General features: G+C 54.0%; 7 protein-coding genes across 7 annotated transcripts; 5 read left to right on the top strand and 2 right to left on the bottom strand.

Moving 5' to 3' along the window:
• Positions 1–446: 446 nt before the first annotated feature.
• Positions 447–2,165, bottom strand: PHYSODRAFT_504800 (hypothetical protein; the record flags this gene model as incomplete). The annotated part of the gene is made up of 2 exons (XM_009530393.1): positions 447–1,341; positions 1,405–2,165. 2 exons carry the CDS (start codon positions 2,163–2,165, stop codon positions 447–449), a joined length of 1,656 nt encoding a protein of 551 aa, XP_009528688.1.
• An 851-nt stretch (positions 2,166–3,016) lies between these two features.
• On the top strand, positions 3,017–4,294 carry PHYSODRAFT_333229 (hypothetical protein; the record flags this gene model as incomplete). The annotated part of the gene is made up of 1 exon (XM_009530392.1): positions 3,017–4,294. The coding sequence occupies one exon, from the start codon at positions 3,017–3,019 to the stop codon at positions 4,292–4,294; it is 1,278 nt and encodes a 425-aa protein (XP_009528687.1).
• A 456-nt stretch (positions 4,295–4,750) lies between these two features.
• On the top strand, positions 4,751–5,977 carry PHYSODRAFT_509931 (hypothetical protein; the record flags this gene model as incomplete). The annotated part of the gene is made up of 1 exon (XM_009530391.1): positions 4,751–5,977. The coding sequence occupies one exon, from the start codon at positions 4,751–4,753 to the stop codon at positions 5,975–5,977; it is 1,227 nt and encodes a 408-aa protein (XP_009528686.1).
• Positions 5,978–7,063: 1,086 nt separating this feature from the next.
• On the top strand, positions 7,064–8,561 carry PHYSODRAFT_301697 (hypothetical protein; the record flags this gene model as incomplete). Its single annotated transcript, XM_009530390.1, has 2 exons — positions 7,064–7,248; positions 7,274–8,561. The coding sequence occupies 2 exons, from the start codon at positions 7,064–7,066 to the stop codon at positions 8,559–8,561; spliced, it is 1,473 nt and encodes a 490-aa protein (XP_009528685.1).
• A 107-nt stretch (positions 8,562–8,668) lies between these two features.
• PHYSODRAFT_333226 (hypothetical protein) lies at positions 8,669–10,669 on the bottom strand (the record flags this gene model as incomplete). The annotated part of the gene is made up of 1 exon (XM_009530389.1): positions 8,669–10,669. One exon carries the CDS (start codon positions 10,667–10,669, stop codon positions 8,669–8,671), a length of 2,001 nt encoding a protein of 666 aa, XP_009528684.1.
• A 1,651-nt stretch (positions 10,670–12,320) lies between these two features.
• PHYSODRAFT_505850 (hypothetical protein) lies at positions 12,321–13,472 on the top strand (the record flags this gene model as incomplete). Its single annotated transcript, XM_009530388.1, has 1 exon — positions 12,321–13,472. The coding sequence occupies one exon, from the start codon at positions 12,321–12,323 to the stop codon at positions 13,470–13,472; it is 1,152 nt and encodes a 383-aa protein (XP_009528683.1).
• A 972-nt stretch (positions 13,473–14,444) lies between these two features.
• PHYSODRAFT_286225 (hypothetical protein) lies at positions 14,445–15,104 on the top strand (the record flags this gene model as incomplete). Its single annotated transcript, XM_009530387.1, has 1 exon — positions 14,445–15,104. The coding sequence occupies one exon, from the start codon at positions 14,445–14,447 to the stop codon at positions 15,102–15,104; it is 660 nt and encodes a 219-aa protein (XP_009528682.1).
• Positions 15,105–16,078: the final 974 nt, after the last annotated feature.

Genomic DNA, 16,078 nt, shown 5'->3' with positions numbered 1-16,078 from the left:
GATTAAACTTTCGGATTAAACTTAATTGTTTGGTGAGACCGAAAAGTGGTCTCACCAAACAATTCAGTTTAATCGACTTGCCCCGTTTAATGATGCCCCTGAAGTTGCAACCATGATAAAACTAACACTTGCATTAGTATAGGATCAAACTCCACCCCCAACTGGGGGGGAGGGCGATCTTCAAGGGCTGTCTTCGCGCCAAAGATTCGCGCTCAGCGCGAGCTCTCATTCACGAATCCGCGGCCTGGAGCGCACACACGGAAGCGCGCCCGACTGAAGCAGCGTGAGGATCAAAGGAACGGTACGCGCTGCACTTGTTTAGGCAGCTATCCCCCTACTCACTGGGTTTAAAGCTAACTCTGAGAACTCGCTCGTATGAATATGATTGGACAGGTCTCACAAGACTGAGGAAGCTAGTGCTCACAACCCTCTCTTGGTGCCCTATGTCATTTCGTGGCAGCAAGTGTGGCTAAGGGGTTTTGACTAACCCATCTGAGTGTATGACGTGTAGATTTCCGCGTCACCATGTGACCATTGTCGATACAGCATAGCTTTACCACACGGTTTAAGGATTTATCAGGCCTTTTGTATGTCGGGTGAAGCCGAGATTGCATCTCAAACACAAATGCAGCTGATTGAGTCTCACTCGTCTTGTAATATCTCGAAAAAAATCGTGAATCGAGCGCCTTTCGAAGGCGTTCTCGAGTAAATTGAGCCAGGTCCGTCAACTCATTTTTGGCAATAAACTTCGGGTTTTCTTTGGTCGACATGTAGTGTTTGAGAGGCTTGTCTAGATCAAGCGTGTTAAACCTTATCAAATAAAGTGCATGCAGCACATTTACTTGGTTTGGTTCTTCAGCTTGACACATACGCTTAACACCCGCAATCGGCCGTAGCAATGAGAGTAGATGAACCAAATCTAGCTGATCGTCTTGTAGTGGAAAAGTAGGGGGAACTTGGCTTTCGCGAAGTGCTTTTCGTGCCCTTTCATCATACCAGGCAACTATCGCAGTCCATTTATCCAGAATCCTTCTAATTGCTGTCGTCAGACTCAAAAATCGGGCTGGATTGTAATCAAAAGGTTGGGTTGTTCCAGTTTCAGTTTGTGTTCTACACAGCTCTTGAAATAAATTGCCAGTAGTTTCCACGGTGCGAACCTGGTAAATAGTCTTCTTAATCCGTGAAATCAACTTAGTCATGCCCGGATTCAGCGACTTACTTGCATCATTTCTCATTCCACATGCTTCCTTTGTCGCTGCATGGGCCATGTGCGCAACACACCATTCCCACCTGTATTTCAATTTGTTGACCAGCAAGTTTTTGACATCAGGCCCAGCGTCGCTCGTGGCAGCAAAAACAAAATCTTTCCGAAGTCTGAAATCCTCCAGAATTTTTTCCAGCCACGCCGAAAATGGACCTTGAATTCCAACGTCGCGGTCTCCACACGATGGGCTAAATTTTCGCGTTCCAAGCATCACCGATCGCATTTGCCAAAACTCATCCACGAGATAAAGCCGCAACCCTAAATATTTCCCATGAGCTGTACGACAAGTCCAAAAGTCTGTCATGATCACAAAATTCGCGCAATCGGAGCGATTACGTTCTAAGAAGTCAATTAACTCCGCTTTGGTCGAGCTGTAGAGCTCGACAATTGCCTTCGCAATTCGCTCTGCATTTATCGTAGTCTGCATCTCTTCTCTCACCACCACCTGCCGGATTACTCGGGATTCTTCGTACTCGCCGCTACAGAAAGGCAAGTTATTGTTCACGATGCGAAGGGTTTCCAGCAGCAAATGAAGGCGTTGAGGGTTTGTTCGATACAAATTCGACGAGAGCAGCCGTTCAACCGTTTCCTCTCGCTTTCGTTTTCCTTCAACTGCAGCCGCAGTTTTCTTCGACGAGATTCGATGCACCTTTCGTAAATGCTCTGTTGCTCTAGATGTTCTTGCTCGTGACAACACCAACTTCACACCTGCCTGTCGACACGCCTCGTCGGCAAGACATACCCAGCCAGTTTTCACTTCATCATTGTCGATATACTCTACGCGTACACCCCACTCAAAAATGAATGACTTCTCTGTGACAGTAGGTGGTTTAAGCGTGTAGCCCGCAGAGGGTTGATAGGCTTGAACCGCCTCACGAACTGCAACAGGTGGTCGAACCATAACAACGAGCACTCTGTTACCACCCACCACCGTTCTTCGTGTCTTCTCCTGCACGACACGTTAAAATGCTCCCGATTCTCTTGGCGACGTCTGCGGGCGGCACGCGGCGGTGGGGGCCTCCTCCTACTTTTTGCCCAATATGGGGGACCGTAACGAGCGGGGGCTCGCGGGTGCTCGTTGTGTTCGTATTTAAATGGGAGAGCCGAAAACCCTCATAAATCGTGCTCGCTCGGCAGGCACGAGCTCGTAGATTGGGGTTTTAGTGCTCTCTTGCCCCTCTGCTCGTGGGATGCTTGGCTAAACTTGGTTGTCACTGGCAAATGACCAGGTCGGTGGAGTCCGACTCGTCCACCGACCTGGTACTGTGAGAAAAGGCCCACCAGTCTCGCTGGAGCAAACACATCACCCAGAGTCAAGCGGTTGACCGCCACCGCGACACCGAGGCGGCGTGGTCACCCCCTGTGTGTCCCTACTGTACTATCTGAACAGCGTGTACTGCAGCTCGTTCTGTTTTCAGAGGCTTCCGCTGCGAAGGGATGGCAGTATTGTAGTCAAGTGGCCGCATCGCCATCGATCCGAAGGCTGCACGAAGCTCGGTTGGCTGCAGCCTCGCCCCAGGCTGGAGGAAAGCGTGACTGATCGTGTGCGAAAATCGGGCGTCTTGATGGAGAGTTGACCATGCGTGTCAAACCACGCGGCACGCAGGATACACGGCGGAACGGAATGGATCCAAGGCTCCGAAGCAGACGACCATCTACAGACCCACATCCTTGTCTCGACAGGAGCGGGAGTGAATCTTTCGGCGTGGATGGAGGGTCTCCATTTCTCAACTTCCACCGTCGCGCGCACCCATGGCGACTCCTTCAAGCCCATTCGGGCCTCTGCAGTTGTCCTGCACCGACACCGCGTGGCTCCAAGAGCTCGTGCGGCTGCTAGTGCACGAACACATTCTGAGCTACGAGAAGTTCGTGCACCAGGACCAGCGCCTATTGAACCCGACACAATGGAAGCGGCACTCGCAGCGCGACAATCTGCAGGTCTATTGCCAGCAGCAACTCCAGCAGCAGAGGGAGAACAGCAGCGTAGGCGAGCGCGTATCCCGACGGAGACTCTTCCGAGACACAGAGGCGCGCTCGGCCCTGGCCGAGATGCCGACTCTGCTGCTGGTCGGCACGATCCAAGGCTCCCTGAACGATGTCATGTACGGCGTCTTGAACCCAACCGCAGACTCCATGCGGCTCAAGTCTTCCTACGTGGGGGACAAATTCGCCAGCTGCGCAGTACTAGCGACGATGGAGAGACCCACACCAAGCGACCCGTTCCGCTCGCACACGTTGAAGTGGTTCGAGGGCGACCACCCGTACATCTTCCGGCCTATCGTCAAGAACCGAGACTTTGTCTTCATGGAGGCTACAGGGGTCACTACGCTGGCCGGAGGCGAGCGCGTGGGCTACCACGTCATGCACTCGGTGACGTTCCCAGGCGCCAGGGAGATGAACGGCAACGTCCGCGCGCACATGGCCGTCTGCGCCTTCTACCGACAACAAAGTGACGGGGTCGTCGAGGTCTTCACCAAGACGACAGCCAACCCCGGTGGCCACGTCGCGCCGGCCATCGCTGTCAAGTACGGCGCGAATGCGCTGCTGTCGGCGCAGAGCCTGGTGGACTGCGCGCACGCCAAGAAGCTCGCGTGGGTCGTATCAACCCGCGCGCGCGCGGCCTCCACGACCAGCACATGCAGCAGCAGCAGTTCAAGCTCTTGTCGAGACTTTCGCGCAGACAGCGGCGGCATCTGCTTTACCTGCGGCGAGCGCAGCATCTCGTCGCCGCTGCTCAGCAGAAGCGGCGCCTGCACACTTTGTACGCGTCCGATCTGTCCGACCTGCAGGGTCAAGAAATCGCTGCGCTTCGTTGCGTGGACGGGAGGCGTGGCCAAGCACAAGATGAAGTTCTGCGGCCCGTGCGTGCGCGAGGCCCGGAGGCTGGACGCCCGAGCGCTCGCCTGCGACGAATTCGGAGCGGACCGTCCGCAGTCGCATCCCAGGAACCGATTGACGGCTCATCTGGAAGGACTCACGGCATCCGACCCCAACGTCGTGGTGCTACGTCCGAGCGCGCTCAGCTCTTGAAGCCGGCGACACTGTAGCCACCTGAAAAGTTTGCAAGGTGCATGTATTCGCAATGGATGTCCATCTTGGCGGTAAACTTCGGTTGATTTTCAAGTGTACATGTACAGTAAAAGCCCGAGCTGCAATGTCCCGCAGCGATTTGCATACCCCCCGCAGTGCATTGGGGCTGGCGTGACTCTCAAAGGTGAGCAGCGGGTTACAAGGTCTCATCGCCCGGAGCTGTTCGCACTGACTCGGTTCCCGACAGTTCGGGGGAATCCTCCGACTCGGAGTCTCCGAACGGGATCTGCTGCGGTGTTGATGCTCGCTGTCGATCCGTCCGTGCCAATCTCGCAGGAAAAAGCGCCAAGTTCGCCTGCATGGAGAGCGACCAACCTACTCGTCTGCGGTAGCTCCCGCATTCCACATGGCCCGCTCCACTCCAGCTTTGACCTCCCCTCTCCTCCATCGCCAAGCATGGCCAATGCTGCGAGTCCGTTCCTGCCCCTCCACCTCTCGCACGCGGACGCCACCTACCTCAAGGAGCTCGTGCACGTGCTCGTCCAGCACCAGGTGGTGAGCTACGAGCGATATCTGCACGAGGACCAGGAGCGTCTCGACAACAAGCGCTGGAAGCAGGTCCTACAGCGTGACAATGTGCGGGTCTTCACTGAGCTGCAAGGCTCGAACCCCGCGGAGGACGCGGGCCTGGGTTTCATCGACCAACAACAGTCTTCCGAGTCGACGGACGTGCCAGCGTTGCTTACCGTTGGCTTCATGGAGGGCTCTCTGGACAACGCCATGTATGGACTGATGACCCCCACGGTGGAGTCAATGCGGCTCAAGTACTTCTACGCTGGAGATCAGTTGGCCAATGGTGCCGTATTGACGACGATCGATCGGCCAACCGCCACCAACCCGTTCCAGTCGCTCACCGTCAAGTGGGTCGAAGGCTACCAGCCGCCTGTCGTCCGCTCCATCATCAACAACCGCGACTTCGTGTACATGGAGGCCACGGGTTTCACCAAGCTCAGCGACGGCGAGTTGGTCGGCTATCAGCTGCTCCACTCGGTGCACTTCCCTCAGACGACGAAGGTTCGGGGTAACGTTCGCGGTACCATGTCGATCTGTGGACTGTATCGCCAACGGAACCACAGCGTCGTGGATATCTTCTCCAAAGCTTCGGTCAATTCAGGGGGCCGAGTAGCTCGATCGTTGGTGGTCAAGTATTGCTCGGCCGCGTTGATCTCCGCCAGGAAGATGGTGCACTGCGCTCGCCTCAAGAAGCTCGCGTGGTTGTTGAGACTGCGCGATACTGGGAACAACGGTGGATTCATTCGAGGAGACCCAAAGTGCATCGGCTGTGGCCAGACGCCCGGGGTGTTCGCCAACGGGATCGGGGCCTGTTCGCTGTGCAAACGCGCGCTGTGCTCGAGTTGTAGAGTGAAGATTGAGCTGGGATTCATCGGACTCGGAGGAGGCCTCGTGAAGAACAAAATGTGGTTCTGCACGTATTGTATCGATGAAGCGGGGCGGACGAACGCGCGTCGGGTCGCGTGCGGAGAGTATGCGGGTATTAGGCTGGCCGAGAGCACTCCGTGGAGCAGCGGGCTGACGAATTCCAGTTCACCATCGAATTCCGAGAGAAGCGATGACTGGGGGTCGTTGGAGTCCAAGAGATACCTCAATCTCTTGCCTAGATAGTTAGTGAATTCCTAATTTTTTTTAAATGTTATGAAGAAATTCCTGAGTGATGAAGAACTGATTGAACCTGACCCCCACAGTTTATTGTGTTGGACGGCCTAAACCATGGCGCACAAAGAAGAAGAACTGGTGCTGGTGTGCGGTGTCGTCGGAGACGGCGGACTCATCTGCATTTCCGTTAAGCAGTGGACACTGGTGGGCATACTGAAGAACGCCATCGCAGAAAAGCTGAAGTACGAAGGCGAGTCGACAAGTTGCAGTCCTGGCGAAGAAGAACAGGGAGTGGCTGAAAGATACGGACCCGGTTGTTGAGCGACTGGAGACCGATGACGTTCGAGACATGACTTCGCAAGCGCAGCTCAGGGCTTCGTGGTCGATTCAGGGTGTCTTGGAAGAGAACGACATGACCGGAGAGCGCGCTCCAAAGGAGGAGCAAATTCACGTGCTGGTGGTGATTCCCGGAAGCCCAGCGCAAACAGCTACGGCCGCGACGACGTCGGCGGCTATAAAGGAGAATGAAGCCCTCGACCAGAACGTTGCAGGACGTCCAAGTGAAGGTAAGCGTGTCTTATCGTTTGGAGCTGCTACGACGTATATTACCGCCAACGATTATCGTTTTATTTGTCCAGAGCCGCATTTTCACAAGGCCTCATCGAGCTTCCGATCGGGTTGGTCTTCGTTCCTGTCGCTCTTTGGCATGGATGAAACCCTGAAGACCAAGAAAAATGTGTGATGGAAGGAGTGGACGCCACTTGCAAGCACTCACGCATGCAGATGACTCTGCTCCAGATCGACTGCGACCTCTTTAGGTAAATGAGTTTCTTTATCTACTTTGGAGAAATTTTCGTGTTATTTGAATGGGGATGCTGTTATCCTTCTTCTTTAGTTGAGTTGGATAACAGCGACTACCTGTTCGCTCCTGGTCACCGAGGTTTCCTCCCCATGGTTAGTCACAGCCTGTGACTCACAGGGACAGAAAGATGCTTACGAACATCGCTTTCCGAGTCTAGAAAACTGATTGATTGATTGAAGCCCCCTCCCCACCCACCCAGACAATTTGCTCACTCGCGAATTTGCCAAGAGAAAATGGCGAACCTTCATGTGGACGGCGCAACAATGTGGCTCACGGATCGTATGACGTTGAATCCGACGACGCTGTCTAAATTTTGGAGAGCACTCGAGGAAGATCAGACCGACATCCGACCCGATGCCGTGGTTACACTACCGGAAGGGGTACACTGGTTGGGGGATGAGTTGCTTGGCTCTTGCGTGTACATTCGTCGCTGTTATCTGCAGCTACTGGGAGACAATGCACGACAAAAAGAAGAATCTACCGCACGTGGTGATCCTCGGAAACGCCGGAATCGGTAAAATGTTTTTCGGGTTGTTTCTTCTGCTTCACTTGGCACGCGCCGGTAAGACGGTGGTTTATCAAGACAGGGACAAGTGCATTCTCTTCTCTCGCACTATGGTTATCCGAGGATCAGAGCAGGCTTTCGTGGAGATTCTGGGTAAAACTACGACGTATTACATCGTGGATGGTGCTAAACCGCCTTATTGCGCGGCCAAGACGATCCTTTTAGCTCGACCGCAGCTCGCAAATTGGTATCAATTCGCCGAGACCAACTGCACCATACATTCACATGAGGAGATTTTAACGTGTCGAGCCCTGGTGTATCCACAACTTCCCCTCATTGACGTATCGAGTTGTCTCCATCGATGGGGCGGCATCCCTCGCTACGTGCTGCATTACGCGCGGGTCCATTGTCAGCAGCGGTGGCTTGAAAAGGCGATCAATAGAGTCGACTGGAACTGGATGGTCACCGCCGCTCGAAACCTGGACTACGATGAATACGAAGTATGGTATCCTTTGTTTCATTGTCGCGTCAATAAGTCGTTTGAAGGGGCAGGTTTCGGCTTCGCTTCGTTGTACGTGCAGCGGAAGATCTACGCGCAATTGTACAAGCAGAACAAGGCGAGACTTCTCGAACGCTTCGCTTCACCGATCACGCATTTTGGTTGGGGTGGGGTCCACTGGGATCAATTGCTCGAAGAGCATCTGCTGACGCTGCTAGCGCGAGTTGGGAACTTCCGAGCCCGACGTCTTGTGGACGATAACGAGGAATACGACGATGATGAAACCTTTGCAGAGGCAGATTGGGATGATGAAGGCAACAAGCGCGAACATACTGCGGAAGAGCAAGAGGTTGAGGAATCGGTGCAGCTCGAGATACAAAATCAACTCACTTTTAGCACTAGAGAGGAAGTTTCCACTGCTGAGGCCAATACGTTCTTGCGGCCAGCAACGAAATACGTTGCGGACGCGATAGTGAAGCCAAGGCTGCTATTCTACGTGCCGGGCGTACACAAAACGCCGCTCAAGCAGAGCCACCTCCACGATCTACTGGAGCTTCTCGGCAACCCCGACCAACCGCGGCTTTACTTCGTGCTCCCACCGAGCCAATTCCACGATTTCCGGTATCAGAGATATATTGACGGGAATGACAAGAGAATCGCGATCTCGTCGTACCAGAATGTGCGGAAGCTCCAGCAATTTGCGCTGAAAGTCGAGCTTACATCGTAGTCGTACGGTAGTACTTGAACCATCATCCTCGCCGACCAGGACAGATAGTAGTGTTATCTCCAAGCTCCGGTAGGAAAAGAAAAATCTTGCTTTATAAAAAAATGGAGCTAGATGGAGCAAATGAGTCCTGTGGGTTTCTTGCATGACTTGGGGTTGATCACAATGGCTCGTGGGAGCTTTGTGAAAGTGAAGGGGTTGTCGCCGACAGTGCTTGAGATCTCCAGTCGGTAGGAGCCGTATGAGCCGCGGGCTCTGCAAGTGTAGAGCTCTGGAGCGTAGTCCGCTTTGGTCTCGCCTGCGAGTGCATCTTCTTCACTCGAACCCGTGGGGGCTATTGCGAGAATGTAGGAGCCTTTTTTGAGGAACGTGCGCTTGGACGGATCACGGAAGCTGACGGAGCCGTCTTTGAGCGTGCCATCCACACAGCCGTCGTCAGCAGAGAAGACGGGAGTAGGATCCCCCACTGGGAAGAGATAGATCATTGAGTCCAGGTACGTAGCTCTGCAGTCGCCGTTCAGGTCAACGAACGTGTCGTTGTCCGCCATCTCGACGGAAAACACGTCAAACATGATGTCGGTATCTTTGCTCAAAGTGAACTCCACCTTTTCAATGCTGACAAACCCAGCGGCGAGGGAGATAGCTCCGTCCAGCTTTAGGCGTGACGTCAGAGGCAACACGACTGCGGGCACAGGTGGAGTGTACGCTGGGAACCGCTCGAAGTTCGACGAGGGACTCAATCCATCGTCAACACCATCGAATGCAGCTACGTCAATGCCGTGCGCCTTCAAGTCGGCGACGATGCTCTTGGCTGGGATGCCAGTGTTGCCACACATGTCGCCGCAGTGGTGAAGTGCCACGACGCCGTGGTCTGAATAGGACAGAACGGGAGAACCGGAGGACCCGCTTTGAGTATCTCCACTGTACGAGTACCCGGTTGTCCCGCATGAAGTCGCGCTCAGACTCAGCAACGCCACGTTGCTGGTGTAGTCGTCTACGAGCGCAATGCGCTTCCTATTGCCCAGAGGATGTTGGGGGATGTAGAGTTGTTCGCCCACAACACCAGCGCGAGTCTTCAACCTCAAATATCCATAGGTCTGAGCGACCTGCGCTCCGTTCGACGGCAGCTTCAGCAACGCGTAGTCGAGCGCCTCATTTGCGTGCACGAGCTTGGTCGTAACTGCGACCATGCTCCCTTTGCACTCCTTCCACGTGCACGACGCGCTGCCGTTGCATTTGCCAGCTTCCAGCATGAGCTCCACCGTGGTCGTGCTGGCCTCTGCCTGTGTAGCAACGCAGTGGTAGTTGGTCATGAGGTGCCCCTGGTTGCCCAGCAGCCAGCCCGTGCAGCTCGCGAACATGTTGCGGCCTTTTCTGATGAACAGCCGAGCCACCGAGCGAGCAGCCAAGTAGGCCGTACGGGTCGTGCTGTCATCGTAGTAGCACACGGCTTCGTTCGTGTTGTCCGCAGCACAAACGGACTCGACGGTAGCGACGAGGGGGTTGCTGTCGTCTACTAGAACGTAGTAGTACGAGGCGACCACGAAGCCGAAGCACTTGGACTTGCTGTCCGTCACGTTGAAGTCGTCGGTAGTCAGGTCTACGTCCGTAGTGTTGCGACTTGCTTCGTTGCGGTAGAATTCAAGTCGAAACTCCTTCGAGAGCACCGGAGGCGCAACAACGTCGCTGTAGACTCGGCCGCTCGGGTAGGTTGTGGACAGGTTGAGCTTGGTATCCGCTACGTCGAAGCCTTCCACTGCGCGCAGTACCACGGAAGTCCCGCGCGGGACCCAGAGCTTGCTGAAGTGGAGCTCCACGTACGCGTATCCGGTCCCCTTCGTCAGGGTGAACGACTTGAATGGTAACGAGTTGCCGGGCGTTGCGCTGTCGAAGGCGATCTGGAACTCCGGGCAGCCCATACCAATGTTCACGGTGCGAAGGTTGGAGTCGCTTGATCCGCTGTTGGACGCGTTCGACGGGATCACTGGTACCACTTCAGGCTCAGTAGGGATCGCTGTTGCTACAGTCTTACACGCTGGAGTCTCGGAGCTGGTGGACGTTGCAGCACAGGTTAGCACCAGCAATAGCGTGATGCATCCGAATACACCCATAGCGTGAAGATGCTGGCGATGATGGCTACAAGAAGGCATGATGCTTGGCGTCTGTCTCTAGGAGAGATGTTTGCTGCTGTGTGGTGAGTGCAGAGGCGATTGAACTATTAGGTCATGTTGCTCGATTTGACAGACACTCGCCACTTCCCACTCTGCGCAAGCTCATATGGAGACGATGTGAGTGGACACGCACTTTCGTGGCGTGGCTTCGTTTTTCGCCGCTCGATATGGTCCTTGCTAGCTCTCTAGATGACCTGCATGTGCGCACAACTATCGACTTGGCGTTTCATGCGAGTGACGCGAACCATGCGACTCTGCCGACTGGTACATGTAGTCCAGCCTTTTGTATCGAAACTGGGACGCGAGAGTCCCGGTGGGTACCAACTCGCCGCGCTATCCCAGGAGACAAAGCTGGATACAGCACAGTGACTCGTATCCCATCCAGCACAGATCTTGGTGAACTGCTGTTGCTCAACTCCAGCACTGCAGGCAGCAATGCGTTAAACAGATTTGCTTGGTCGTCACAGGCATTTAACACCCAGATCCCTCAGCATTGCTGAGTTGGCAATCGGCGGCGCAACATGTAGCTTAGCAGTAAGCTTCAACAAGTGGTGACGGCCAACCTGTCCATGATCGAGGGCACGACACGAACGGCGCTCGTCATGGGGTTGAGTCGATTAAAAATCTAGCTGCGACCGTCAAGCGAACCTTGCTGTCGTTGAAGTCCTGCGTGGCGGCCACCTCCGAGCCACAAGACGCCGAGATAGACTTACGATCACAGAAGAGCACTCACGCTTACGCTCGACTAAGATGTAAGCAATGGGAGTTTCAGATTTCTGAAATAGTCGTTTCCAACTTGGGCGATAAGGGGCGGAGCGACGGGCCGAGGCAGAGCGCTCGCCCAAGTCGTCCAAGCTTCTGAACCCACCACTCCACTCCCTTAGGGCTCAGCCCGGACCTTCCAGGCGCGGTAGATACATTTCCGTTAACGTAACACGTTATTAACGCCCCAGCCGTCTGTGCTTCCCAAGAGTGGGAAAGTCGCGGTGCCAAAGCGTCCGGTTCGCTCGCTCGCATGACCGACCGACAGAGAGCTGGCGCCTCCAATCCCCGAGAGAGCCACCGCAGCGTCTTTCACCGTCTCGAGCTCGCACGCCACGTGCTCAATGCCACCTGGCCTGGCTGGGGCTCCGAGTCGGAGGCTCCGACCGACACGGGCAGACTCGGCGCAAACCGGCTCAACGATCGCAAGGACCTCAGCTCATAGCCACACCAAAGTTACAGTAGTGTTAACCGTGGCGGGCAAATTTTCCTCGTGTTCGAGTTGAAACGCGAGTGATCGCGCTGCTTGGATGCCACCCGTGTGGACTCATCAGTCACCGCTTCGTGGTCACGAAATCCTACCGGCGATGCTTGCTCGGTGTGTGTCTCTCTCTGTCCGAGCGTCCTCAAATCCGTCGGTAAGTGATCTGTAGCCTGAGCCTGCACCGGCGATCGAGCACGGACCGGTGTGCGCTGGATTTGGCATGAGGCCGTCCAGCCAGGACCCCAGGACCAAGCAAAGCAAGCTGCGACTGCCACACACTTCTCCATTCGCACAGAGCAACCAAAAGCTTGTTTAACAGGCTGATACTGTAGATTGACGGATACCATGGCGAAGGACCGCTTCGTTCGCAACCTCTTCCCGGGGCTCGAGCTGTCGGTGGCCGACAAGGCCGAGCTGCAGGCGCTCGTGTCCACCTTCATCGAGGAGCAGCTGCCTCGCTACATGGAGTTCCGGGCGGATGACAAGAAGGTGGACACCAACCGCTGGAAGCTCTACAAGACCAAGGACAACGCGCGTCTGTACTCGGAGCGGGGCTCGACCAAGGGCGAGGACCAGGAGGTGACCAACATGCCCGTGATCCTCTGCGAGGGCTCCATCCCGGGCAAGCTCGAGGACGTCATGTTCGGCGTCATCAGCCCCACGTTGGAGAGCATGCGGCTCAAGGCGTCGTACATCGACGATATCAGCAGCGCGTCCGTGCTGTCCACCATCGTCAAGCCGACGCCCGAGGACCCACTGCAGTCTCTGGAGCTCAAATGGATGCAGCTGGACCTGCCGCTGCGCTCGACCAAGATGGTCAAGAACCGCGACTTCGTCTACATGGAGGCGACCGGTATTATGCGCACGGAAGACGGCGAGGAGATCGGGTACCACATCCAGCACTCCATCGGCCTCCCTCAGGCCCCCGAGCTGCCGAACCTCGTGCGTGGCAACTGCCACCTCTGCGCCTTCTTCCGCCAAGAGCGAGACCTGTCGGTCGAGATGTACGCGACCGGAGCGTGCGAGCCCGGAGGTCCCGTCTTGAAGTCGCTGCTGCTTCACCCCATTGCGTCCATGCTGCTGGCGTGCACGGAGTACGCGCACTGCGGCGAGATGAAGAAGCTGTCGTGGATCATGGAGCACCGCAACGCCCAGAAGAAGCAGATGGGCGCCAAGCGCAACGACGACAAGTGCGTGAGCTGCTCCACGTCGGTCAGTCACAGCCGGATCGGCAAGCTCAGCACGACGCGGGGCTCGTGCAAACTTTGCTTCCAGGCGGTGTGCCGCTCGTGCCGCGTGCGTAAGCTGCTGACCTTCATGGAGCCCGACCTCAAGTACGAGAAGCGCAAGGTCACGTTCTGCCCCGTGTGCATCAAGGACGCACTCAGCGTCAGTGCGCTGCAAGTCGCGAGGGATCAGACTTTGGTCCCGAAGAAGCAAGGAATCTACCGCTCCGGTAGCGAATTCTCCGTCACGTCTTCATCTGATTCTAATTAAAAGGAGAAGAGCGTGGCGCTGTGTAAATAGTTCCATCGGCAGAACTCCCGCAAGATAGATAGATAGTTTAGTTAGTTTTTTTATTGCGTTTAAAATGATCTACCGCAACATATTTCCTCATAGAAACTGTCTTTTTCGAACCTTCTCCGTGAACACGTTTGGGGCAAAAGGCAACGTTCTTAGATCACCGAAGGGACGCCTCAGCGGGTTCGCAGTGAATCCGTGCGAGGCAGCCCCGGGAGTGGTGTGGTGGGTCTTAAAGTCGGCCAGCTAGTTGGCCTGCACGCAAGCTAGCTGAGGAACGCCGCCCCCTAAAACTAAAACTAAGCTGCCTATTATTAATACTGCTGACTAGACAGGCCTACAGACAACGACTTACAAAGCCGGCATGCTTAATGCCATCCTCCTATATAAAAACAACGATAAATTCCCTCCCGTCAAATCTGTAAAACTGTCATAAAACACACGGTGTGTTGCATAACGTACACAAGAAAGCATATAAAGTACACAAAGACAACGACTTACAAAGCCGGCAGACACAAAAAGCCGGCAGACGAAGTCAAGCAAAGCTTAACATGAGCAAACCAGCCAATCAGATTCAATCAAATGACTTCATCTTTGAAGACCATCTGTTGTTTCGTACTTTATATGCTTTCTTGTGTACTTTATGCAACACACCGTGTGTTTTATGACAGTTTTACAGATTTGACGGGAGGGAATTTATCGTTGTTTTTATATAGGAGGATGGCATTAAGCATGCCGGCTTTGTAAGTCGTTGTCTGTAGTCGTGCAATCCTGGATGACCGCAACATGAGGACAGAAGAATTGAATTTGCTCATGAACAGGCTGCTTTATCGCGACACAAGTTTCTACTCGTGCCGTCCTAATGGATAACCGCAGTGATCTCTTCTCGTCCATTTCGCAAGTTGTCCCCAAGCGCATCGAATCCAAGAAAGTCGATCAACAGCACCAATGCGTACACAGTGCATTGTGCTGCTGGTCCTCATACTTTGCTATGCGGGGACCAACACTGCCGAGGCCCTACCGCACGCTGACAAGGTCGAGATCTCTTCTATGCCAAACAGGCATCTCCGATCGCATGAGCCTGTAGCTGACGAAGAGAGAGGGGGTCATGGGCTGTGGGTGTCGAGACTTGCTGAGTTGGACCAAAGCTTGTGGAAGTTGCAGAAGCTGGGCATGGCTGGCGGGGTGAAAGTCTGGCTGCATTTTGGTAAGGACCTGGTGTACATGTTCAACTATATGCACAAATTCAACACGTGGCAAAAGGTCGGCTACAGCAAGCGGGCGCTCATCTGGTTCAGATTTACCAAGGCGTTCAGGGCCAAGAATGGAGCTGATAGCTTCACCGATTACCAGATTTACAAGCTGCTGAGCCGTGAAGTTCCGGACGAAAAGCTGGCTCTCGTCTTCGAGTCGCTTAAGCAAATTGACGACTTGAAGAGTCTAGGCGAGACGATGCAGAAGTATCAGTTCATGCTGTGGATCGACGATGGAGCAAGCCCAGCCAGTATCCGAAAACTGCTTGGAATGAGACCCAGTTCGGCCGTGACGTCCGAGCGCGGTCCAAGGGACGACATTATCGACGCGTTTACGAAGCTGTATAACAATTGACTGTGGAATGCAAAAGAAAACTAGCTAGACGGTCCCGAGAGCCTATGAGTTTAGGATTTACCAGGCGTCTAGCGGTCAATAGGCTAAGTAGTTAGGATCGCCTTTCTCTTTATCCAATACTGAACAGCACTGACGTAGAAAATGCTGCGAATGAGCTCGATGCGTAGTCACACAATTAATCGCAAACGCTCTCGTGTAGGCCCGGATCGCCAATAAACCCCTAAAAATCGGACACCGGGGGTCTACGTCAGGCATGTTGATTTGAATATCGCGTCCAAAGTCGGCAGTGCAAACTTTCCTTTGCAAGACGAATTTATTTGTTTTTGTACCTGAAGTCCAACGGTTCTTCAGCTTACCAAGACGTATCGAATCGCAACGTCATTTATTTCCAAAGATTTCAACGAATTTCTTGTTTAATAAAAAAACAACTATATTAAAATATCCGTTATTTAAAAAAAGTATGCGCAAGGCGTCGAATTTGATATGCACCACCGCCAGCAGACACTCCTCAAGTAATTGGTCCCAGTGAACTCCGCCCCGACGGAAATTCATGTTTACGGTTGGTGTAGCAATACGTTCGAGAAGTTGCATTGTGTGTTCTTTTTATTAGAATGCCGAAACTTGCGGAGAATACTGCCCCATCGAAAGAGGCGACTTACTACGTCAGAATAGGGGAACTTGTGGATATATCAAGGCTCGACACGTAGAATTCTTTTTTTTTACTAAACAGGAATTTTATTGGAGAAGTTGGTATTTAATCGCCGTCTTCGCCACACAAAGAAGTCGGTTAGCACAGTCCACGTATTGACAAGGTGGAGTTCACTTTGAGCTGAAACATCGATATCTTCTTCGGTGTTTCTGTAGTCGAGTTGGCGGACAGTGACACGTTTGTCGACCTGAACGGCGACTGCGGAGCTACGTATCTGGATTCAATGCTCTACCTCTTTACAAAATGGGATTCCACGCCCATCTTC

The sequence above is a fragment of the Phytophthora sojae genome, assembly GCF_000149755.1.
Source record: "Phytophthora sojae unplaced genomic scaffold PHYSOscaffold_5, whole genome shotgun sequence".
In the NCBI taxonomy this organism is placed as follows: Eukaryota; Oomycota; class Peronosporomycetes; order Peronosporales; family Peronosporaceae; genus Phytophthora; species Phytophthora sojae.
The sequence above is the reverse complement of the archived record's forward strand: the minus strand, read 5'-3'. Positions and strand labels throughout refer to the sequence as shown.